Source organism: Scophthalmus maximus, chromosome 15 (assembly GCF_022379125.1).
Source record: "Scophthalmus maximus strain ysfricsl-2021 chromosome 15, ASM2237912v1, whole genome shotgun sequence".
NCBI lineage: Eukaryota > Metazoa > Chordata > Actinopteri > Pleuronectiformes > Scophthalmidae > Scophthalmus > Scophthalmus maximus.
This window is the reverse complement of record NC_061529.1, coordinates 7,399,084-7,416,163: the sequence shown is the minus strand read 5'-3', so window position 1 is coordinate 7,416,163 and position 17,080 is coordinate 7,399,084. Positions and strand designations below refer to the sequence as shown.

The following is a 17,080-nucleotide window of genomic DNA, read 5'->3' as shown; positions in this document are numbered from 1 at the left end:
TAGCATGTAGTACACTTTCAGAGCCCGGATAGCTCAGTCGGTAGAGCATCAGACTTTTAATCTGAGGGTCCAGGGTTCAAGTCCCTGTTCGGGCGGAGATTTTTTTTTTTCCTTTTTTCCTTGGGACACCATTTTCTCCTTCTCCTCAGAAACATTTAAAAAAAAAATTGTACTTCGTTTATTTTTCCTGCAACTGTAAACGCTACACATGAACTAGAGTTTTTATATCACTATAAGTTGTTTCTTTTAGATTAACTGCGACATGTTTTTGTTTAAGTTATTATTCCTTTTGTCAAAGGTTGTCGAATCACATCTCATCATTTCCATCTTTTGACAGCCAATAAATAAGGTCTGTTTCCATATTTTATGGAGCAGTCCAATCTTTTGACCAGCCAATCGGTAAGCCCGCTCTCCATCTTTTGACCAGCCAATCCGCTAGTCCATTCTCCATCTTTTGACAGCCAATCAGTATGGCCCATCTCCAAAATTCCGTGCAGCCGCAGAAGCAGTCCGAGTTGGCAACTGTAATTTTGACGTACTCTGCCACTCTGAGAGGCAAGACGTTGCTGATGTAATTTTATTTAGTCTTATTTAGTTTTGTAGCTAAAACATGTTTATTTCACAGACAAATGACTATAACAAAGAGGTTAACATTATTTTTGTTTTTAAATCCACAATTCATTCATTCTGTCATCGCTGTATTGTATGTTAACATTGCATGTTACATTAGCGAGTTATGACCGTTCGTCTTTTTCAGCGCCAGTTTTATTTAAAATTTTCGTATATTTATTTTAAAAAATCTATTTGTTTTATATTTTTTGTTGTTTTGTTATTTATTGTTTACTTATTACATCAATTTTATATTATTATTTAATTTATTTTTGGCTTTGTTACGTGTGTGTGTGTGTGTGTGTGAATGAGAATTACAATGTGTGGGTATATTTTGTAATAAATTCAGGGCAGATCACAGACATGTTCCAGTTGGGGTTTGATCTGGCGACCTTTGGATCATAGTTAATTTTCACGGAATTTCTCTCTTTCCTTTCTTATTCTTAATTTTTCTACTAATGTTCCCTTGCAGGTGGAGGCAGTACAGCTTCAGCCTTTCAATCTGAGGGCCAAGGGTTCAAGTACCTGTTCAAAACAATGGATAATTTTCTGATTTTTCTAGTGCTTTTCTGTGTTATTTTTCCAATGTTTGACCTGTGTATTGGAGCCAGGGCTTTCTTCTCCAATACCCGTAACGAGTTAAAATAATCAGGGGACCTTCAAAGAGAAACATGAGTCCTGTAAAGACACAGACAAATGGGTTTCTCAGTAAAAAAAACAAACAATTATAAACATTTCTCAAAGTGTGTATAAAATCATTTAAAGTTCTGTGAGGGAACCTTACGTATTGAGTGGTGGGAGTGTAATAGGTGCTGTCACATGGTGTACCCCCTGCTTGTCCTCCTGGGACAGGTGACACACCTGGTAACCACGCAGGGTAGCTGACAGGAGGCAGTTATGTTGCTGCAGGGGTAGGACCATAGTGATGACGATGATGGACAGCACCTCCCCTTGGTCTGACATCTGGCCTTACAAAAATGGGATTTCCCCCGTAACTCTCCTGGAAATAAACGTGGGACAGTTTTGTAGAGAGTGGAAGCCTTTTTATAAAATCTTCTCGCTCACATACCTTCTCCAGTAGCTTGAGTTTGAGTTGTATCATCTGATCAACTATGCCATCCTACAAGATTTCAAAAAAGGAATAAACTGTTATTGTAACATGTGTTACTGCTATGACAATAAACAGTTGAAATATTTGACACAAACAAACAGACATGGCAGTACATACTTTTAATTCTTTACCTGAAATACTGGCATTTGGAGTCATGCAAACTTTGTGTTTGTCTTTGTGTTAGACTGAAGCCACACAGCGGTTGCCATGCGACACACCTGTTACCACTGGTGCTTGGTTTCTATGCTAAGAGAGAGTGTGTGTGAATCTTACAAAATTAAATTATGTTGACAAATTTTTCAGTTGAATTTTTGTTTAAGAAATGGTAAATCTACGAGAACCTAAATGCCATACCTTAGTGTGTAAGGAGGTTCAGTCACTTACACTGGAAACAAATAGAAATGCCCATCGTATATATATATATATTCTGTGCCAATTTATTTCAGATATATATAGATAACCAAACGTGACCTACAAATAACACAGACAATAATCTGTTGACCCAGTTTTGTACAGCATTATTCATTTTCCTTGCTTAAATGAGAAGTGTATCAAGATATTTTATGATATTAAAAATTTTGGATTCTCATGCAACAGCTTCTAAATTCTTCAAGATGCTCAGAACCACTTACTTATCAAGTACACTGAAAAACTGTATAAAAGTGATATGAGCAAGTGTTTTTTTCTTTTCTGTTTAGTGTACTTTGTGTAAAGAAATTTGATAAATAATGGTCATGGAATTAGTTTGCAACCTCGCTTTTGTACAGTACGGTAGGTTGTTCCGTTGCCGTAGAAACTCCTCCGCAAGTGAAGGAATCAGTGCATTCCAGTGCAAGAAGTGAACTGAGGTGTGTTTTTACTTTGGCCCGCCCTGATTGGCTACAAGAGCTGTAAATCAAACATTGGCGACATGATACAGTCATTTCATTGGTCAGCTAGGTTCTGGTTTTGAGTGACGTCCAACATATGAGGCGGTTTATTAGTGACGCGTGAATATGTTTAACCGTCGCCTACGCTATTGGCTGAAGACGTTGGACTGTTACGATTGGATTGGTCCGTTCATTCAAGCAGACTCGATAAGGGCGGAGTCGAAACGTCTTGGCGGCCATATTGAATATTATCTGTTGACAGTTGTGTTCTAGGCATCTCGGAGATTTTTTTTTTGTATTAGCTAACTTATGCTAGAAGTTGTGCTTCTCAGTTGAGTGAAGACGTCTGTCCCAAACCCTCGATGGTTTTGTTTAAACCAAGAGATGGATGAAGATGAACGGCAGAGGAAACTAGAAGCAGGGAGAGCTAAGGTTTGTCTCCAACACAACAGTCAACACACACACACACACACACACACACACACTTAATGCTAGCAGTTAGCTAACTCTTTTGTCATAGCTTTGCATTCGTCCACTGCTAACTCAACTAACTACGACCCCCTCCAACTGTGTGTGCGTTTGTTTTGCCTGTCGTAGCTCTGATTCCAGTTACCCGTTTAATTACAGGCGATCATAACTTCATGCGTTTGGCGCGCACATGCCCGCGTGTTTAAACATTAGCCGAGGTTGCACGTAGGTAACGACAACAATAACATTTATGGACTAAATGCTAAAGAAACGAATCACTTCGTATACACTCGTCCGCCAGGGGAAGAAATGGGCACCTACAAAGACGAGGGGGAATTATTTCTAACCTGTAAAAATATAAATGTGAATATTTGAAAAATATAAAGCTTATATGAGCTGTATGATTTATTATAATGTGGCACACGATTGGAGTAACTCTCTAGTGTTGCATCTCAGGAATATATTGTGCAGCACAATATTCATATTTTCGTATCTTCCACAAGCAATCAAATGTGCATAGTAAAAAAAACTAACTTTTAATTTTCTTACATCTGTGAAATTTATTGTTGTGGTGCTGCCGAAACAAGCAGCTGTTTGAAACTAGGTCATATGTAGCTAATTGAATTGCATTTGGAAGATGTTGTATTTCTAATCCACCTAATGGAGGAATGCATTAAAAATATGAGGTAAGAGGTTTAACTATGATGAATGACACGAAGGAAATAACACAACTGAAGCCCTGATGTTCCTTATGACAGAAATCCGCCAACATGCCACGACACCAGTCGGTAAGTACAGAAACTGGTGACTGGTAGAGACATTTGACTTTGTCATGGGATTGTTGGTTTATGAACTTTATTGGGTTTGTGATTTCACCCTTCTTTTCCTTCGTTTCTCTCGAGTGGGCAATCAGGGCTTTCTTCTGCTCTTTGGCACTATGGTGAAATTGCTGTCGAGTTTGTAAACCAGAAAAAGCAAGTTTGTAATACCTTTTTTGATATTTTGAATGTCTAAGATAGCTGCACACCTTACATACATACACACACACACACACACACACACACACACACACACACACACACACAAACACACAAACACACACACACTGTGATGCTGGTTGTTGGCCATCAGGTGGTGCAGTGAGCCCATGAGATCTGGCTAGATTGGATGTTGCACATGAATCTGCATGACTGGTGTTGCTATGGTAATGCAGTGCTGTCTGTCAGTGGCCCTTCATTGTATTGGGTGAAACCAAAAAGCTCTGATTTCTCTTCCACATTGAAAGCATAGAACATACTGTATGTATGAAACTTGTTTACAGAAAAGCAGAAATGTACTCTCCCATTGTCCACAGTAGCATCTCCTGACCCTGTCTTGGTGCCGACATTGTTAAACACAATGCCAGCATTCAGTCCAGTAACATCTGATTTGGCTGCTGTAAGCTGCAGCCAGCTGCTTTGTCTGACTCTCCATAGTGCAAAAGTGGCCTTGGGCTAAACACAGCTCATCTGGCCGATGTGTCTTTATAAGATGTGATGAGTGTTGTGGCAGGCGGAGGCGGTGAAAAGAGTGATGGAAGGACACAAAGGGCTGGGTTTTAGTAATAGGGAGTAAGAAAGCAGATAAATAAGGTGAGGTTGGAAGAGATTTGATTGTGGTGGGGCTGAGGGAATGATTGTTTAATTTTTTAACCTGGTTAAAGTAGTCAAATAAAGAAGATGGTAGCATGGGTGGTGGCTGCATTGCATGACCCTAAAGCAAAACCTTCAATCTGGCATGTGACATGCAATAAACATGGGTGCAAACATGCATTCCAAATGGTTGTCATGTATGTGACTCATCACAAGGCAACAAGTAGCTCTCCCAAGGACACGCAATCTCAAATTGAATTGAGCATGCACACTCAGATGCTGCTCGCCCCAATCTGAGCTCTGTCTCCTCCTCTCCATGTGAGTACATCTCCCAGTCTCCACCCTCTCTCCTTGGTCTAGACACATACCATCCTCTATCCAGAGTTTGTGGATCCCTCTGCTCTGTACGTTGGTTGTGGCAGTGAGTTTTCGGGTGAGGGGTTGGGTCAAATGTGCTATGGCCTACAAACCGGAAGACCTGCAACTGGACATTAAAGCCGCTGACCTAATAAGGAAGAATTGACATGTCTGAACGGCAGCAAAGAAAAGGGAGTTGCTGATCGATTGTCAGTCTTTGATGGAGGACTTCATGAGGGTCTCTGTCACAATGTGAACGCTTTAATCTGTTTTAAGCTGCTTAAAGAAGAGTGTGACAGGCTGCGAGAGAGAGAGACGGCCTGATGTGGATTTGTACCAAAATCAGTCCCTCTGGAATTTAAACTGGATATCCTGGCTGGATTGGGGGATGATGTTTTTCTCTGTTAATGATTCTTCTCAGGCTTAGATTCTTGATATTTTTGTCCTTTTGTTACTTCGGAGAAGACTTTGTGTTGTTTCAAAAGGCTCCTGTCCACCAGTCTGCTTCTCTCTGATTTTGACTTTCCTACAAGCGGAACAATGCCAAGTGACTGAGATGTACTTTGGATTTATTTATTCAGATCTTTAACATTCCTCAGTTTCTGGTCTGCAGAGATGTGAATGTGTGTCACTAAAACCTGTATTTCTCCTGGGCTTCAGATTGCTATCTGGAGATTCAAGAATACTTAGCTCCATCACCTCATTCTGAACTTGTCGGGTTATGATAGTCTATTTTCGTGTGTGACTGTGGGATTTATTCTTGCTTCACTGGGCACTGTCCTTTTTTTGCAAAACCCTGACTCATCAAAATAAGGGCTTCAAATCTTTGGTCGTTCCTACAGTTGGGACTATCGACAGCTTATATGCACGTTTTTTGTATTTAAGTTAATCATTTCATAATGATGTTTTGATTACTTTTTATTTTTCAAATGAAGACATAAATCTGGACTCTAGTACTCTCTCACCTTTGGCCCCTGAGCTTCACTATGCTAATAGTGTGGTGGTGCTCAGTGGTCCTGACCTATGTGTCCATCTACCTCTCGCTGTCCTTCCTGCGCAGCTTGCTAGCTTCAGACAGAAGCGGGCGAAAGGCGACAGTTCGGGGGCGGCGAAAAAGACGCAGAAGAGGAAGGGCTCGACTGTCCCGGCGAATGACAGCTCAGCGCAAAACCGCCACGTAGAATCAGCACCTCCATCGGCCAATGAAAGAGACCTGAACAGCAAGACCAACCATGAGGTACAAGACACATCACACACACAAAATTGCTCGACTGCATGGCTTCACTTCACGGATTTATTCATGGGTCACACAACCCGACCTCCATAATTTGTCTTAATTTAAACAAGCGGTCCATGCTCCCTGCTCCGTAAACATACATTAGAAAAATGGGTCACTAACCATCTTGTTGCCTGAAGGGTGTGTTGCCATAGCAACCTGGCCAGGATTAACTGTGGCATTATTTACTGCCTTTTTAAAGGGAAAGTTCACCCACAATATTAGATCTAAGTATAAATATTTGTGGCACACGAATTGCCCTGACATTTCTCACATATAGAATGAAAGTACAATGATGCTTGATTCTGAAACTATTTTTAATTCTTTAGGAATCCAAAAAACTTGAGAAATCTTTGGTTCAGCAGAAACGGCGACACATGGATCAGCCCCCCACCCTGAGGCAAAGCCTGTCCCCTGTGGAAGAGTTGAGAGATGAGGAGCTACTTGCACTTACTGGCAAAGAGCAGCTCAAGGTAGATACAGTCAATAATTTAACATTCACATTGTAGATATAATTCTTGTGTTTTTAGGATATATCTTTTTTTTTTCTTAGTGCATGTTTTAACATATGATTAAAACAGAATTTAGTGTTTAAGTTCTTTGAGACCAAAAGTTTTAAGGGATTTTAGTTGCTTTTGTTTTTATTTTGAAGTTGCCGTTAAAGACTAAGTAGGACTAGCAAAGGGGAAGATGGGTTTGATCTTGAATGCATTCTTGGCATTCAAATCATGGACTCCAAATTCACACAGTGGAAACTCTGAGCCCTGTAAACGATTAAGTGTTCCTGTTTGCAGCATGTGGCTGCGCATTTGGCTGTTTTTGGTCATACGGGGAGATTTGTCTTCATGCTTTGTTTACCCACCAAGACGAAAATGGAAGTCTTAGTATGGTATTGCTGCGAGTATGGTTATGAGGGTTTGTGAATTTGTGTCTGTGTCACCACCAACCCACTGGCAAATGTAAAGGTTTCCCCTTCTGCATGGCTGCATGTCTGCACTCATCTGAAAATGCAGCCTAGTTCATCTACAAAATGGAGGTCTGTGTTGAGCAATATGGTTAAACATAAACAATTATATAGTGCCTTTGTGATACTGCAGGCAAATCATTATGTGTTTTATTTCAACAAGGCATTTGGAAAATCTATTAATGTTGAGGAAGTTGGTGGTTCAAGTCTGATCTCTGGCTCAGGAAATAATGTTTTAATTAGTATATTTTTTATTAATTAATCTTAGGACTGATTAAAGGTAGAACTTCATTCCATACTCTTAAAGTGTCCTACACTCTGCCGTAGGGAAGTATGTCTATGTGTATGTCTGCGAATATAATGTTGATTTATACTTGCAGCAATTACAGGAGGCTGTGGAGAAGCGTAATGACATCATTGCCAGGCTCAGCTCCAACCTGCAGGAGGCCCTGGCCAGCAGAGACCAGGTACAACTGGAGGCCCAGTCACTCACTGGACAGATTCAGGCACTACAGAGACAGCTCCAACAGGTTAGTGCCAAATCTGCGGCAAGATATCAGGACTATTATTTGCTAAAAATATGCACTTCACTCTTCATATGGACATCAACTGAAACTTCAATATTATCTGAATTATCTTACAGACCAGTGCAGAGTTTCTGCGAATCAAAAGTCAGTCAGAGGCTGAAGTCCTTAACACTCATCAGCAGCAGCTTCAACATGGCCACTGCTCTAAAGAGGTAGACCTCAATCAAAAGGAGGAACCATCAGAGGGGTCAGGAAGTGAAGGACCTGCCTCTCAATTCAGTGACACTGAAACGGACACTGTTCTGCACAAACTGAAGGTTGAGCTGGAAAAAGAAAGAGAAAACACCCAACGCATTTGTGCTGAACTGGCAGAGGAGCTGGAGAAACACCAACATGTGCTCTCTTTACTAGAGAAGGAGAAGAAAGGCAGGGAAGAGGATAGAAAAGAAAAGGAGGCACAGCTGCATGATCTCCAGACCCAGTTGAGCCAAGTTCAGTCCCAGTGCCTTGAGATGCAGCAGTGCAAAGAGGAGAAGGAGAAACTAAACCGAGAAGTGCTGGAGCTGAGGAAAAGGCTTCAGGAGGAAGAAGATGCAGAGAGGAGATTAAGTGAAGAGGCAGCCACCTCTGCCTTACGTCTCCAGAGCCTTGAGGAGGAGAGACGGGCACAGGAAGAAGAGATGCAGAGGCTCCAAGATGAGCATAGGGAGGAGGTGGAGAAAGTCAAGCAGCTATTGGAGGAGAGGGAGAAGGAACTGAAGTTTAGAGAAGAGGAGGTCATGGGACTCAAAGCCTCTAAGAATCGACAGAACCAAGCAAAGTGCAGTTTTAGCTGTGATGAAAGTGTTGGCATAGATGACGCCAATCTGGAAAGTGGACCTAATCAAGACAGTATGAATGTATCAATACACAGGGACATTATGATGGAGAGATACTTGTTTTCAGTTCCCTTTGAACACTCTCAGTCGTCATTAGTCAATGAAAGCTTTGAACACTGCAGTCAGCTGGACATCTCTGCAGACCACAGGTTAGAAGACTTTATATTGTAATTTGTCTGTGGGTGTTGGGGGGGGGGGGGGGGGGGGGCTTCTAATTTAATCTTGCATGCCTAATATTTTAGTTGGTCAACTACCCTAATGTGTCTCTTCCTCTGTCCATAGCTTTGAGCTCAACAGTGAAGTGTTGGGAGAAGAGCCTCTGTTGTCAATTTCAAACCGCCCCCTCGACGAAAACGACAACCTCCATAGCGACTCCAGCCCGCAGTGCTACGTCCCTGCGGCTGATGATTCAAATCCTCAGTGTCAGTCTCCTTGGCTTCACAACTCCAGTTCTGGAGATCTGGACATGAGTAAACTGTCCGAGCAGCAGCTTCAGGAGACGGACCTGGAGAAGGAGCTGCTCAATCAGCAGTGTGGGGAGCTCCGTGAGGAGCTGGCTCTCAAAGACCGGGACTTGAATGTGCTGAGAGAGGAAGTCATCAAGAGTGCTGAAGAGCTGGAGGAGGCCAGAAGCAGGTAATGAATTTGATTAGTTGATAGATTCCAGATCTTTTGCATTTCTTTTTCTTTGTATGTTTTATTTACTATATTATATACATATGATGTGCTCTTTGTGTGCATTTTTTTTTCAAAATGAACTGCCACACCTTTCACATAATCGGACTGAGGTGTCACAGCCAAATAATATACCTAATGTTGGTTCTACATTAAATTTGCAAATTCAAATAAACACTTGGATTTATTTAATATGGTTAAATGTATATACTTTTAAAAATGTCTTGAAAAATGTATTTATTTCACCCGAAATGAACTACGTTGAATCAGCTTAACATTTTAAAACTCTTGTCTGTTCAGGTGGGCTCAGGTAACAGACGAGCTCCGACAGGCTCTCTGGGAACTTGACGAGGAAAAGGAGAAGAGGAGACAATTTGAGGAGGAGATGAACTTGGAAGTCCATGAACAAGACAACCTGAAGAACAAACTCTGTGCCTTAAGGGAAGGGGGAGAAAAAGCGAATGAAGCCTCGTTGCCGGGAAAGGAAGCTGCTGAAACTCCACAGCTCATCTCTGATTCCTTTCTGTCAGCGGAGGAAGATAAACTGTTTGGGGAGCTTGAGAAGGAGGGTGGACTCGTATCCTCTCTGCAGGAGATGAAGCAGAGTGCGGACTCCAAACAGAGCCTAGACCTCAGAGATGACAACCAGCTGGAAACACTACAGGTATTCCAATGTAATAAGTGGGTTGCGTTAACAGCTCAATAAGAATATAAACATGCCAGTCTCTTTGTGCAGGTTTTTTTTTTACCTAACTAGATTTGGATGAGTGGAAATAGTTTTATTATATGTATACCAAAATTATACTATAATATGTTTGTACAAAATGACTTCAAATTGAGGAGTGAATGAATTTAAATGAATATTATGTACAGAAAGCTAAAGGAATTTCTCTTTCTTCCTCAAGGCACATTGTGACCGTCTCGTATCCGAGCTAGAGGAGACAAAAACAAAGCTTAAAGCTGCCTTATTAAGTCAAGCGAAGTTGGAGCTGGAGGAAACATTAAAGGAGCTTGAAACGACACGTGCACAGTTTCTGGATGTCCAAGCAGAGGTGGAGAGGCTGCAGGAAGATCTGGACAAGAGCTTCATCAGTCTGGACAGTGCTGAGAGAGAGAAGAATGATCTGGAATCTCATATCTTCTGTCTGAGACAAAACCTGGCCAACCTTGAGGAGGCCCAAGGTCGGTCAGTGCACGAGAGTGAGGAACACAAGAGAAAAGAAGAAGAGATGGAAGAGCGGATTAAAAATATGGAGCAAGTCTTAGAGGAGGAACTCGAACAGTTTGAGAACCTGCTAAAAGCCAAGGATGTCGAGGTAAGTTAGGTTCATGTGCAGCTGATTTATTTTGCTCAGTTTCATGAAAGCAAATCTGTTAATCTGAAATACTACTCTCCATTGATTAAATGTGATCTAAAAAAATTTTTTATAACAGTTGTCTGAAGAGAAGGAGAAATGGGAGGAAGAGAGGCAGGAGAAGAACAAAAAGCTCCTTGATGTGAAACATCTCATGGAGGAGCAGAGGAGGCAGAGGGAAGAGGAGGTCAAGGCGTTCCTGGAGAAGCAGGTCCAGGTTGTGGAGGAGGTCAGAGAGAAGCTCAAGACATCTCACCAACAGGAGATAAAAGACCTGGTGGAGAAACACCAACAAGAGGTGATATTTACAAACCGCACAAACACTAACAGCAATCGCTCTTACAGATCCGTGATGGGAATGTAAATATTTATATCTATTTGAAACTCCCAGGACACATTTGTGACTTCTTGTTAGTTAGCAAAGCCTGACACACAGTGGTCTGTTTTTGGTCAATTCTTTTTATTGTTTTTCCCGTAAGCTGCTACACTAACTGCAGATCCGCATTCAGTTCCAAGTATCTTTTATCTAATATATCATTTAGATAAAAGATGGGGAATGTGCAGCCCTCTAGCCTTGTCGTTTCCTTTGTTTATCTGCATAGATTTCCGAGTTGAACGCTCACCTGGAGAAAGAGCTGTTGAAGCAGCAGGCCAGTATGGAGGAAGAACAAAAGAGACAGATCGGTTTAATCAAACAGGTATCAGAGATTGAAGGTTTTGCTGTTGTGTGTCTTTAAAGAGATTAAATGGTTTATCATTGTTAAATCAGGAGGTTTTTTTTTCTGCCATTTTATATATTCGTCATCTTCTTGTTTCCCATTCTGCCCCCCCCCCCCCCCCAGGTGACTGAGCGTGAGCATGAGAGGGAGTTGTCAGAGCTGACTGTCAAACACAGTGAGGAGCTTAGTCAACTGAATACAGAGCTGTCTCTGGAGCTGAGGGAGAGCTTGGAGGCTGCTCACCAGGCAGAACTGCAGCATGCACAGGTACATACACACACACACACACACACACACACACACACACACACACACACACACACACTATTACCGGTATTTTGACATTTGACATTTTGACGTTTTTGAAATGTGATCTTATTCTTTTTTTCAACCAGTTATAAATAGCTATGGAGGAATATGGTGTCAGCTTAAATGCTTAAAATGTCAGTGTAACACATGAAAAACCATACCGTTTCTGTTTTTATTTCCTTTAGGCCCAAAAGATAATTGAGCTTGAGGCCTTGGGTCAGAGCCTGACCAATGTCCACATGTCACAGCTGGAGTGCTCCCAGGTGAACCTGCAGCAGGAGCAAGAGTCTACTCTAACCAAGGTCCAGGCCTCCCTGAGGGAGACATTTGCTCAGGAGAGTGCATCCCTGCAGGTCCTGCATCGATTGGAACTGGATCAACTCAAACAGCAGGACCAGGAGCAGCTGGAGAGACTGCGCGAGCTGCACCAACGAGACATGGGTGAGTCCAGACTAGAGTGCTTTTCTTCTTCTTCTTTCTTTAGTCAGACATCTCTTTCATATTTGCCTCAACATGTGCACCGTTATGCATGTCATGCATGACATATGTAACCTTCAAATCCGTGTGTGTGTGTGTGTGTGTGTGTGTGTGTGTGTGTGTGTGTGTGTGTGTGTGTGTGTGTGTGTGTGTGTGTGTGTGTGTGTGTGTGTGTGTGTGTGTGTGTGTGTGTGTGTGTGTGTGTGTGTGTGTGTGTGTGTGTGTGTGTGTGTGTGTGTGTGTGTGTGTGCCGTGCGCAGATGAGTTGAAGAAGCAGTGGGAGACTCGTGTTGCTCAGGAAAGAACCTCAGTGCAAGAAAAGCAGACTACAGAGTTACAGGTCAGACTTTATAAAAAATGTTCACATCTGTTTGATCACAACAGTTTTGTGATTTGAAAAATCAACAAAGTTTTTATTTCCTTTTCAAATAATATATTTCAGATCATCATGCTCTCTTTTCCTTCCATTTTCCTTTTTAGGCTCTAAGGTTACAATGGGAGAAAGAGGCTGAGAGCACCCGCTCAAACCTCCTGACATCTCTTTCAGAGACTGAGAGTAGCCTCACTGCCACACAGACGGAACTCGCCAGCGCTCAGGCCTCCCTTACCCACATCAACAAAGCCCTATCTGAAGCCCAATTAGCTCTGTCGCAGACCCAGTCAGAGCTACAGGAGTCAAAGGCCAGGCTGGAGGAACTCCAGCTCTCCAGTGAGGAGGAGAACCAAAAACTAGAGGAGGAGCTGAAACAAGCCTGGGCTGACAGAGATGCTGCTGCAAGTGAGTTGCAACCATCTATTAAGGCTGTGGAATCCTCTGAACTATCAGTTTAGAAACATTTCATTTACATTTACATTTTTATATTCTACCTCAAAAGTATTAATTGGTTAATGTTATCATGCTGACTGGCTGATGGGGGCCATTCGTTTTTTTAAAAATATCTAATTTCTGTCTATAAATGTAGCTTTGCAATTTATGGTTATTTAAATTTAAAACATTTCTCTTTAAGTTTTACATTCTATGTATTTTGAAAAAAACTATTCTAAAAGTTGTCAATACTCTACTTTCTGCGTTTTGAATGTTTATCAGGTTCCCTGGAGGAATTGGTTTCAAGTCATAAGGCAGTGCTGCAGGAGAAAGAGCAGCAAGTACTACACCTAGAGGAGAAGGAACAGCAACTGCAGCATGAGGTGACTGCACTGAACAAGTTGTCCCCTAGTTCCCTCTTTTATGAAGCAATCTTCATTTATTTTGAATATTTATTTTTCTATCATATAGACATTCATTAATTTTATTATCAGACAATAAAACAATTAAAAAATACTCTGTCAATCAGGTTTTGCGCCTTCAGGAGGAGAAGACTTTGCTGAAGAAGAACTCAGAACGCGAAGTAGGTCAGCTGTGGACTCAACTGGAGAGCATGAGGACTAGTCGCCAAGAGTTGGGAGGTGAGATTCATGAGATGGCATGACATCACCTTCTGTAGTTACTTGAATACTGACAATTAAGATATTCATAACGTCCCGAGTAGGGTGTAGAAAACCTTATTTATTAACAAAGGCTGTTGTCTGTGATGTGATATGATCTGCAGGAAGAGGAAACTTGATTAACTTTACACGCAGATATCAGTTGCATCTGTTCGACCATATACTGTGCTCATTTGTTCTGTCGTCTTGCAGAGCTGAAGGAGCAGCTGCTCGCTCGCTCGTCTCGTGTTGAAGACATTGAACGCTTAAAGACGGAGTTCAATGAACAAAAACGAGGAATCAAAGAGCAAAATGAGGCTGAGCTGGAAAGTCTAAGGAGGTATGTGACACTCATACACACTCTATGCTTTTATTCTTTCAGAATTCTTCACCTACATTGGCTAATGTTTAAAATGTGTAGAAACAGATCCTTTATCCCAGATGTGGTTTGCACATTTACAAAATTGTTAGTTATGTCAGCTTTTTCATTTATTTAATTTAATTTCTTGACCCCAATTAAATGGCACATTCTTTACCTCCATCTTCCTTTAGGTACTTTGAGCATCGACTGCGGGTAACAGAAGAGAGCTACAGAGAAGAAATTGCTCTTCTTCAGTTAAGGCTGGTAGAAAGTGCTTTGGAGGAGTCTGTGCTTAAAACCACAAATGAAAGGTATGTCGGTCGATCTACATCGAGACCAGAAACATGTACTGCAATCTCACATAAAGTTCTGGAAATAATGTTGGTGCTTTGGTCTCCATCAGTTCCATTTCTCAAGATGAAGCTGAGGAGGAAAAGGATGTTCTTTTTGATACCAGCTTCAAAGTTGAGAAACACAAGGTAAAAGCGCAAACATATTTCATAATAAATTAATAGTATATGGTATTTTAAAGATCTTCTGCCACCAGTTTCCAGTTTTCCAAATGTTTTTGCATGTCTCCAGCTCGCATTTCACAACATTTGGAGTGAGGGTTTCTGCATATTTAAGCTTCATTATTCTGTATTTTAAGGTATTACCTTCTGTCTCATCCAGGAATTGCTGGACAGTTTGAACCTTCAGCTGGAGGAGAAACACTCAGTGGAGCTTGCCAGCCTACAATCCTCCTTGGCTCTTTCCTTTAATGAAGAGGTGCAGCAGGTTAGCCACAAACTCAGTCCTTCAATATTTGATGCCTCTGTCTCCATGAAAACTATATTAGACACACAGAACCCTTACTGTCTCATTTACTTGCTTTTATATTATTACTTGTGCGTTAGGTGCGCTCAGACCTCACAGATCACTACTACGAGGAGCTGCAGGAGATGAAGGCTCGGCACGCCCTTGAGATGGAGCAACTCAAAGCCAAATTGTCTGACAGTCACTTACGAGGTACTTCACACAAACAAACATGTTCATTAGATAAAAATATTTGCAGTTTTGTTGGGAGATGATGCTGAACACCAACCTTTTTGTTGCAGAGCTTACCAGAGTGCGTTTGGAGGCTGAAAGGCAGGTTGAGGTGAGAAAAGAAATTCAGATCATCTATAGAACAAATTATATACAGAGTTTATTGATTTTATAACGCAATGGGGATTTTGATTAGGTGGAGGTCGAACAGAGGCTGTGGTGTCACACTGAGGACCTGCAAACAAGGATGACTCTCATTCACACCATGGAGAACCGGCTGTCTGCCTTGAGTGAACAGCATGATGCAGAAACTCGGAAAACACAAAAGGTGCATACACTTAGCGAAGACTGCATAATAGAAGGGAGCGGAATATACCGATATACAAAAACCTGTAAAATGATACAATATGGAAATCTCAAACCATGCCACTCAATATGTTCTCTCCAACTCCTCCAGTTGAAACAGGAGTTTGCTGGGGAGCTCATTTGTCTTGAGGAAGCTCTTAAAGAAGAAAGGGAGCGTATGCAGAGGCTGAGAGAAGAGCTCCAACAGAATCATGAAGCTGAATTATCAGTCCTGAGGTCAGATCTCGACAGGGAAACTGAGAAGGAAAGGACTTGGGCAAAGAGCTGCATGGCGGCAGAAATCAAGGAGCTCACTGCTCGTCTCCAGGAGCAGAGTGAAGAGCGGCTGCGTCAAACTCAAGAGAGGTGAGATCCATCTGACACTAAGACCCTAAAGGCCTGATTACTGCTGGAGGTCGAGGGGTTTGTCGAGGTTTAGGCCTCACACCTTTTGGTTTTACAAAACTTAAAATACATCACTTTACAATAGAAAGAAAAAAAATAGTGAATAACATATTTGAGAAACCTGTTGATTGACAAATTGCTTCAGTGATATATCACTGCTAACAAGCAGGTATAGCAAAATAGACTTAAATCTTATTAAGTTTTGCACAAACCGAAAATTCCAGTGACAGTACTGGTGTCATGGTTTGAAAGCACAATTCTATGCTGTACCACAAGTCGCTGGACACTGACAACAAAAACACATCCAGTTAGTTTAATCTTGATGACCATTGGTTTTTCTTTGTTTTAAACAATCTTTTGTCTGTGTTCAGGTTCCAGGAGGAAAAAGAAGTGTTGGAGCAGTGTTTGATCCAGAAGTATGAAATCTCTCTGACAGAGCTAAAGAACAAACATCAAACTGAGCTGGAACATGAGAGGGCAGCACTAGTGAACAAACACACCCAAGAGATGGACACACTCGATGCCAAACACAAAGCACAGCTAGATTCACTCTGTGACAGTCACAGAGATCAACTTGCAGCTATGGTCGCTGAACTTGAATCCAAACACAGTGCAGAGATTGTTGCCTTGGAAGCGGCCCTCAATTCAAAACAAAAGGCAGACCTTAAAAGTTTGGAGGACATGCTTCAGGAGACCAATCAGGTTCGGCTGGAAGCCTTAGAAGCTGAGTTGACTCGTAACCACCAGGAAGAAAGGGATTTATTGGAAAAGAGGATGCTGGGTAATATGGACACTTTGGAGGCCACATACCTTAAGGAAGTGCAAGTAAGGAGGCGCTCATAGAAAGTAACATTTGATGTCACTGTCAAACTCTGTCTGGAAAATGTCTGGAAAGGTTTAAAAAGGGCAATTGAAAAGTTTTTAAAAGCCAAATGAAACATAAAAATCCTTAACTGTCTTTGTTGAGTGATTCTCAACAAGGCTTCTGTCTTTTTAATCTCAGACACTGCGTGATGAAATGGTACAGCTTGACGAGAGGCACTGTCAAGATCTGAATCACCACAGGTCAGACAGTCGGCAGATAATCGAGCGCCATGCTGCAGAACAACTGTCCATCCGGGAGGAAGTGAGGAAAGAACTGGCTCAGGTGCACGTGGAGAAGTTTAGTGCCATGGCAGCGGAGCTCAGCCATGTTCACAAGGTGAGAGATTAAAATGGGTGGTGGATGTTTGGCTAACTTCTGGTATACTGTTA

General features: G+C 41.7%; 1 protein-coding gene and 1 non-coding gene across 7 annotated transcripts in view; both read left to right on the top strand.

Moving 5' to 3' along the window:
* Positions 1–22: 22 nt before the first annotated feature.
* trnak-uuu lies at positions 23–95 on the top strand. Its single transcript has one exon. It is a non-coding gene; the product is annotated as a tRNA-Lys (tRNA).
* A 2,735-nt stretch (positions 96–2,830) lies between these two features.
* The window catches only part of pcnt (pericentrin), a 33,057-nt gene continuing 18,807 nt past the window's right edge, over positions 2,831–17,080 (top strand). For 3 of the 6 annotated variants that reach the window (XM_047337563.1, XM_035609800.2, XM_047337562.1), the window contains exons 1-27: positions 2,831–3,021; positions 3,816–3,845; positions 6,106–6,282; positions 6,651–6,794; positions 7,666–7,815; positions 7,929–8,839; positions 8,973–9,326; positions 9,666–10,029; positions 10,271–10,681; positions 10,800–11,018; positions 11,323–11,418; positions 11,563–11,706; positions 11,934–12,189; positions 12,486–12,565; positions 12,706–13,003; positions 13,313–13,413; positions 13,560–13,671; positions 13,903–14,029; positions 14,242–14,361; positions 14,454–14,529; positions 14,723–14,827; positions 14,947–15,058; positions 15,148–15,188; positions 15,273–15,404; positions 15,534–15,787; positions 16,198–16,651; positions 16,830–17,027. In XM_047337563.1, coding sequence (XP_047193519.1) covers positions 2,974–3,021; positions 3,816–3,845; positions 6,106–6,282; positions 6,651–6,794; positions 7,666–7,815; positions 7,929–8,839; positions 8,973–9,326; positions 9,666–10,029; positions 10,271–10,681; positions 10,800–11,018; positions 11,323–11,418; positions 11,563–11,706; positions 11,934–12,189; positions 12,486–12,565; positions 12,706–13,003; positions 13,313–13,413; positions 13,560–13,671; positions 13,903–14,029; positions 14,242–14,361; positions 14,454–14,529; positions 14,723–14,827; positions 14,947–15,058; positions 15,148–15,188; positions 15,273–15,404; positions 15,534–15,787; positions 16,198–16,651; positions 16,830–17,027 — 5,514 coding nt within the window. In that variant the 5' untranslated portion in view covers positions 2,831–2,973. The remainder of the gene's footprint in view (positions 3,022–3,815; positions 3,846–6,105; positions 6,283–6,650; positions 6,795–7,665; positions 7,816–7,928; positions 8,840–8,972; positions 9,327–9,665; positions 10,030–10,270; positions 10,682–10,799; positions 11,019–11,322; positions 11,419–11,562; positions 11,707–11,933; positions 12,190–12,485; positions 12,566–12,705; positions 13,004–13,312; positions 13,414–13,559; positions 13,672–13,902; positions 14,030–14,241; positions 14,362–14,453; positions 14,530–14,722; positions 14,828–14,946; positions 15,059–15,147; positions 15,189–15,272; positions 15,405–15,533; positions 15,788–16,197; positions 16,652–16,829; positions 17,028–17,080) is intronic. The other 3 variants (XM_047337566.1, XM_047337564.1, XM_047337565.1) reach the window with 2 other exon arrangements.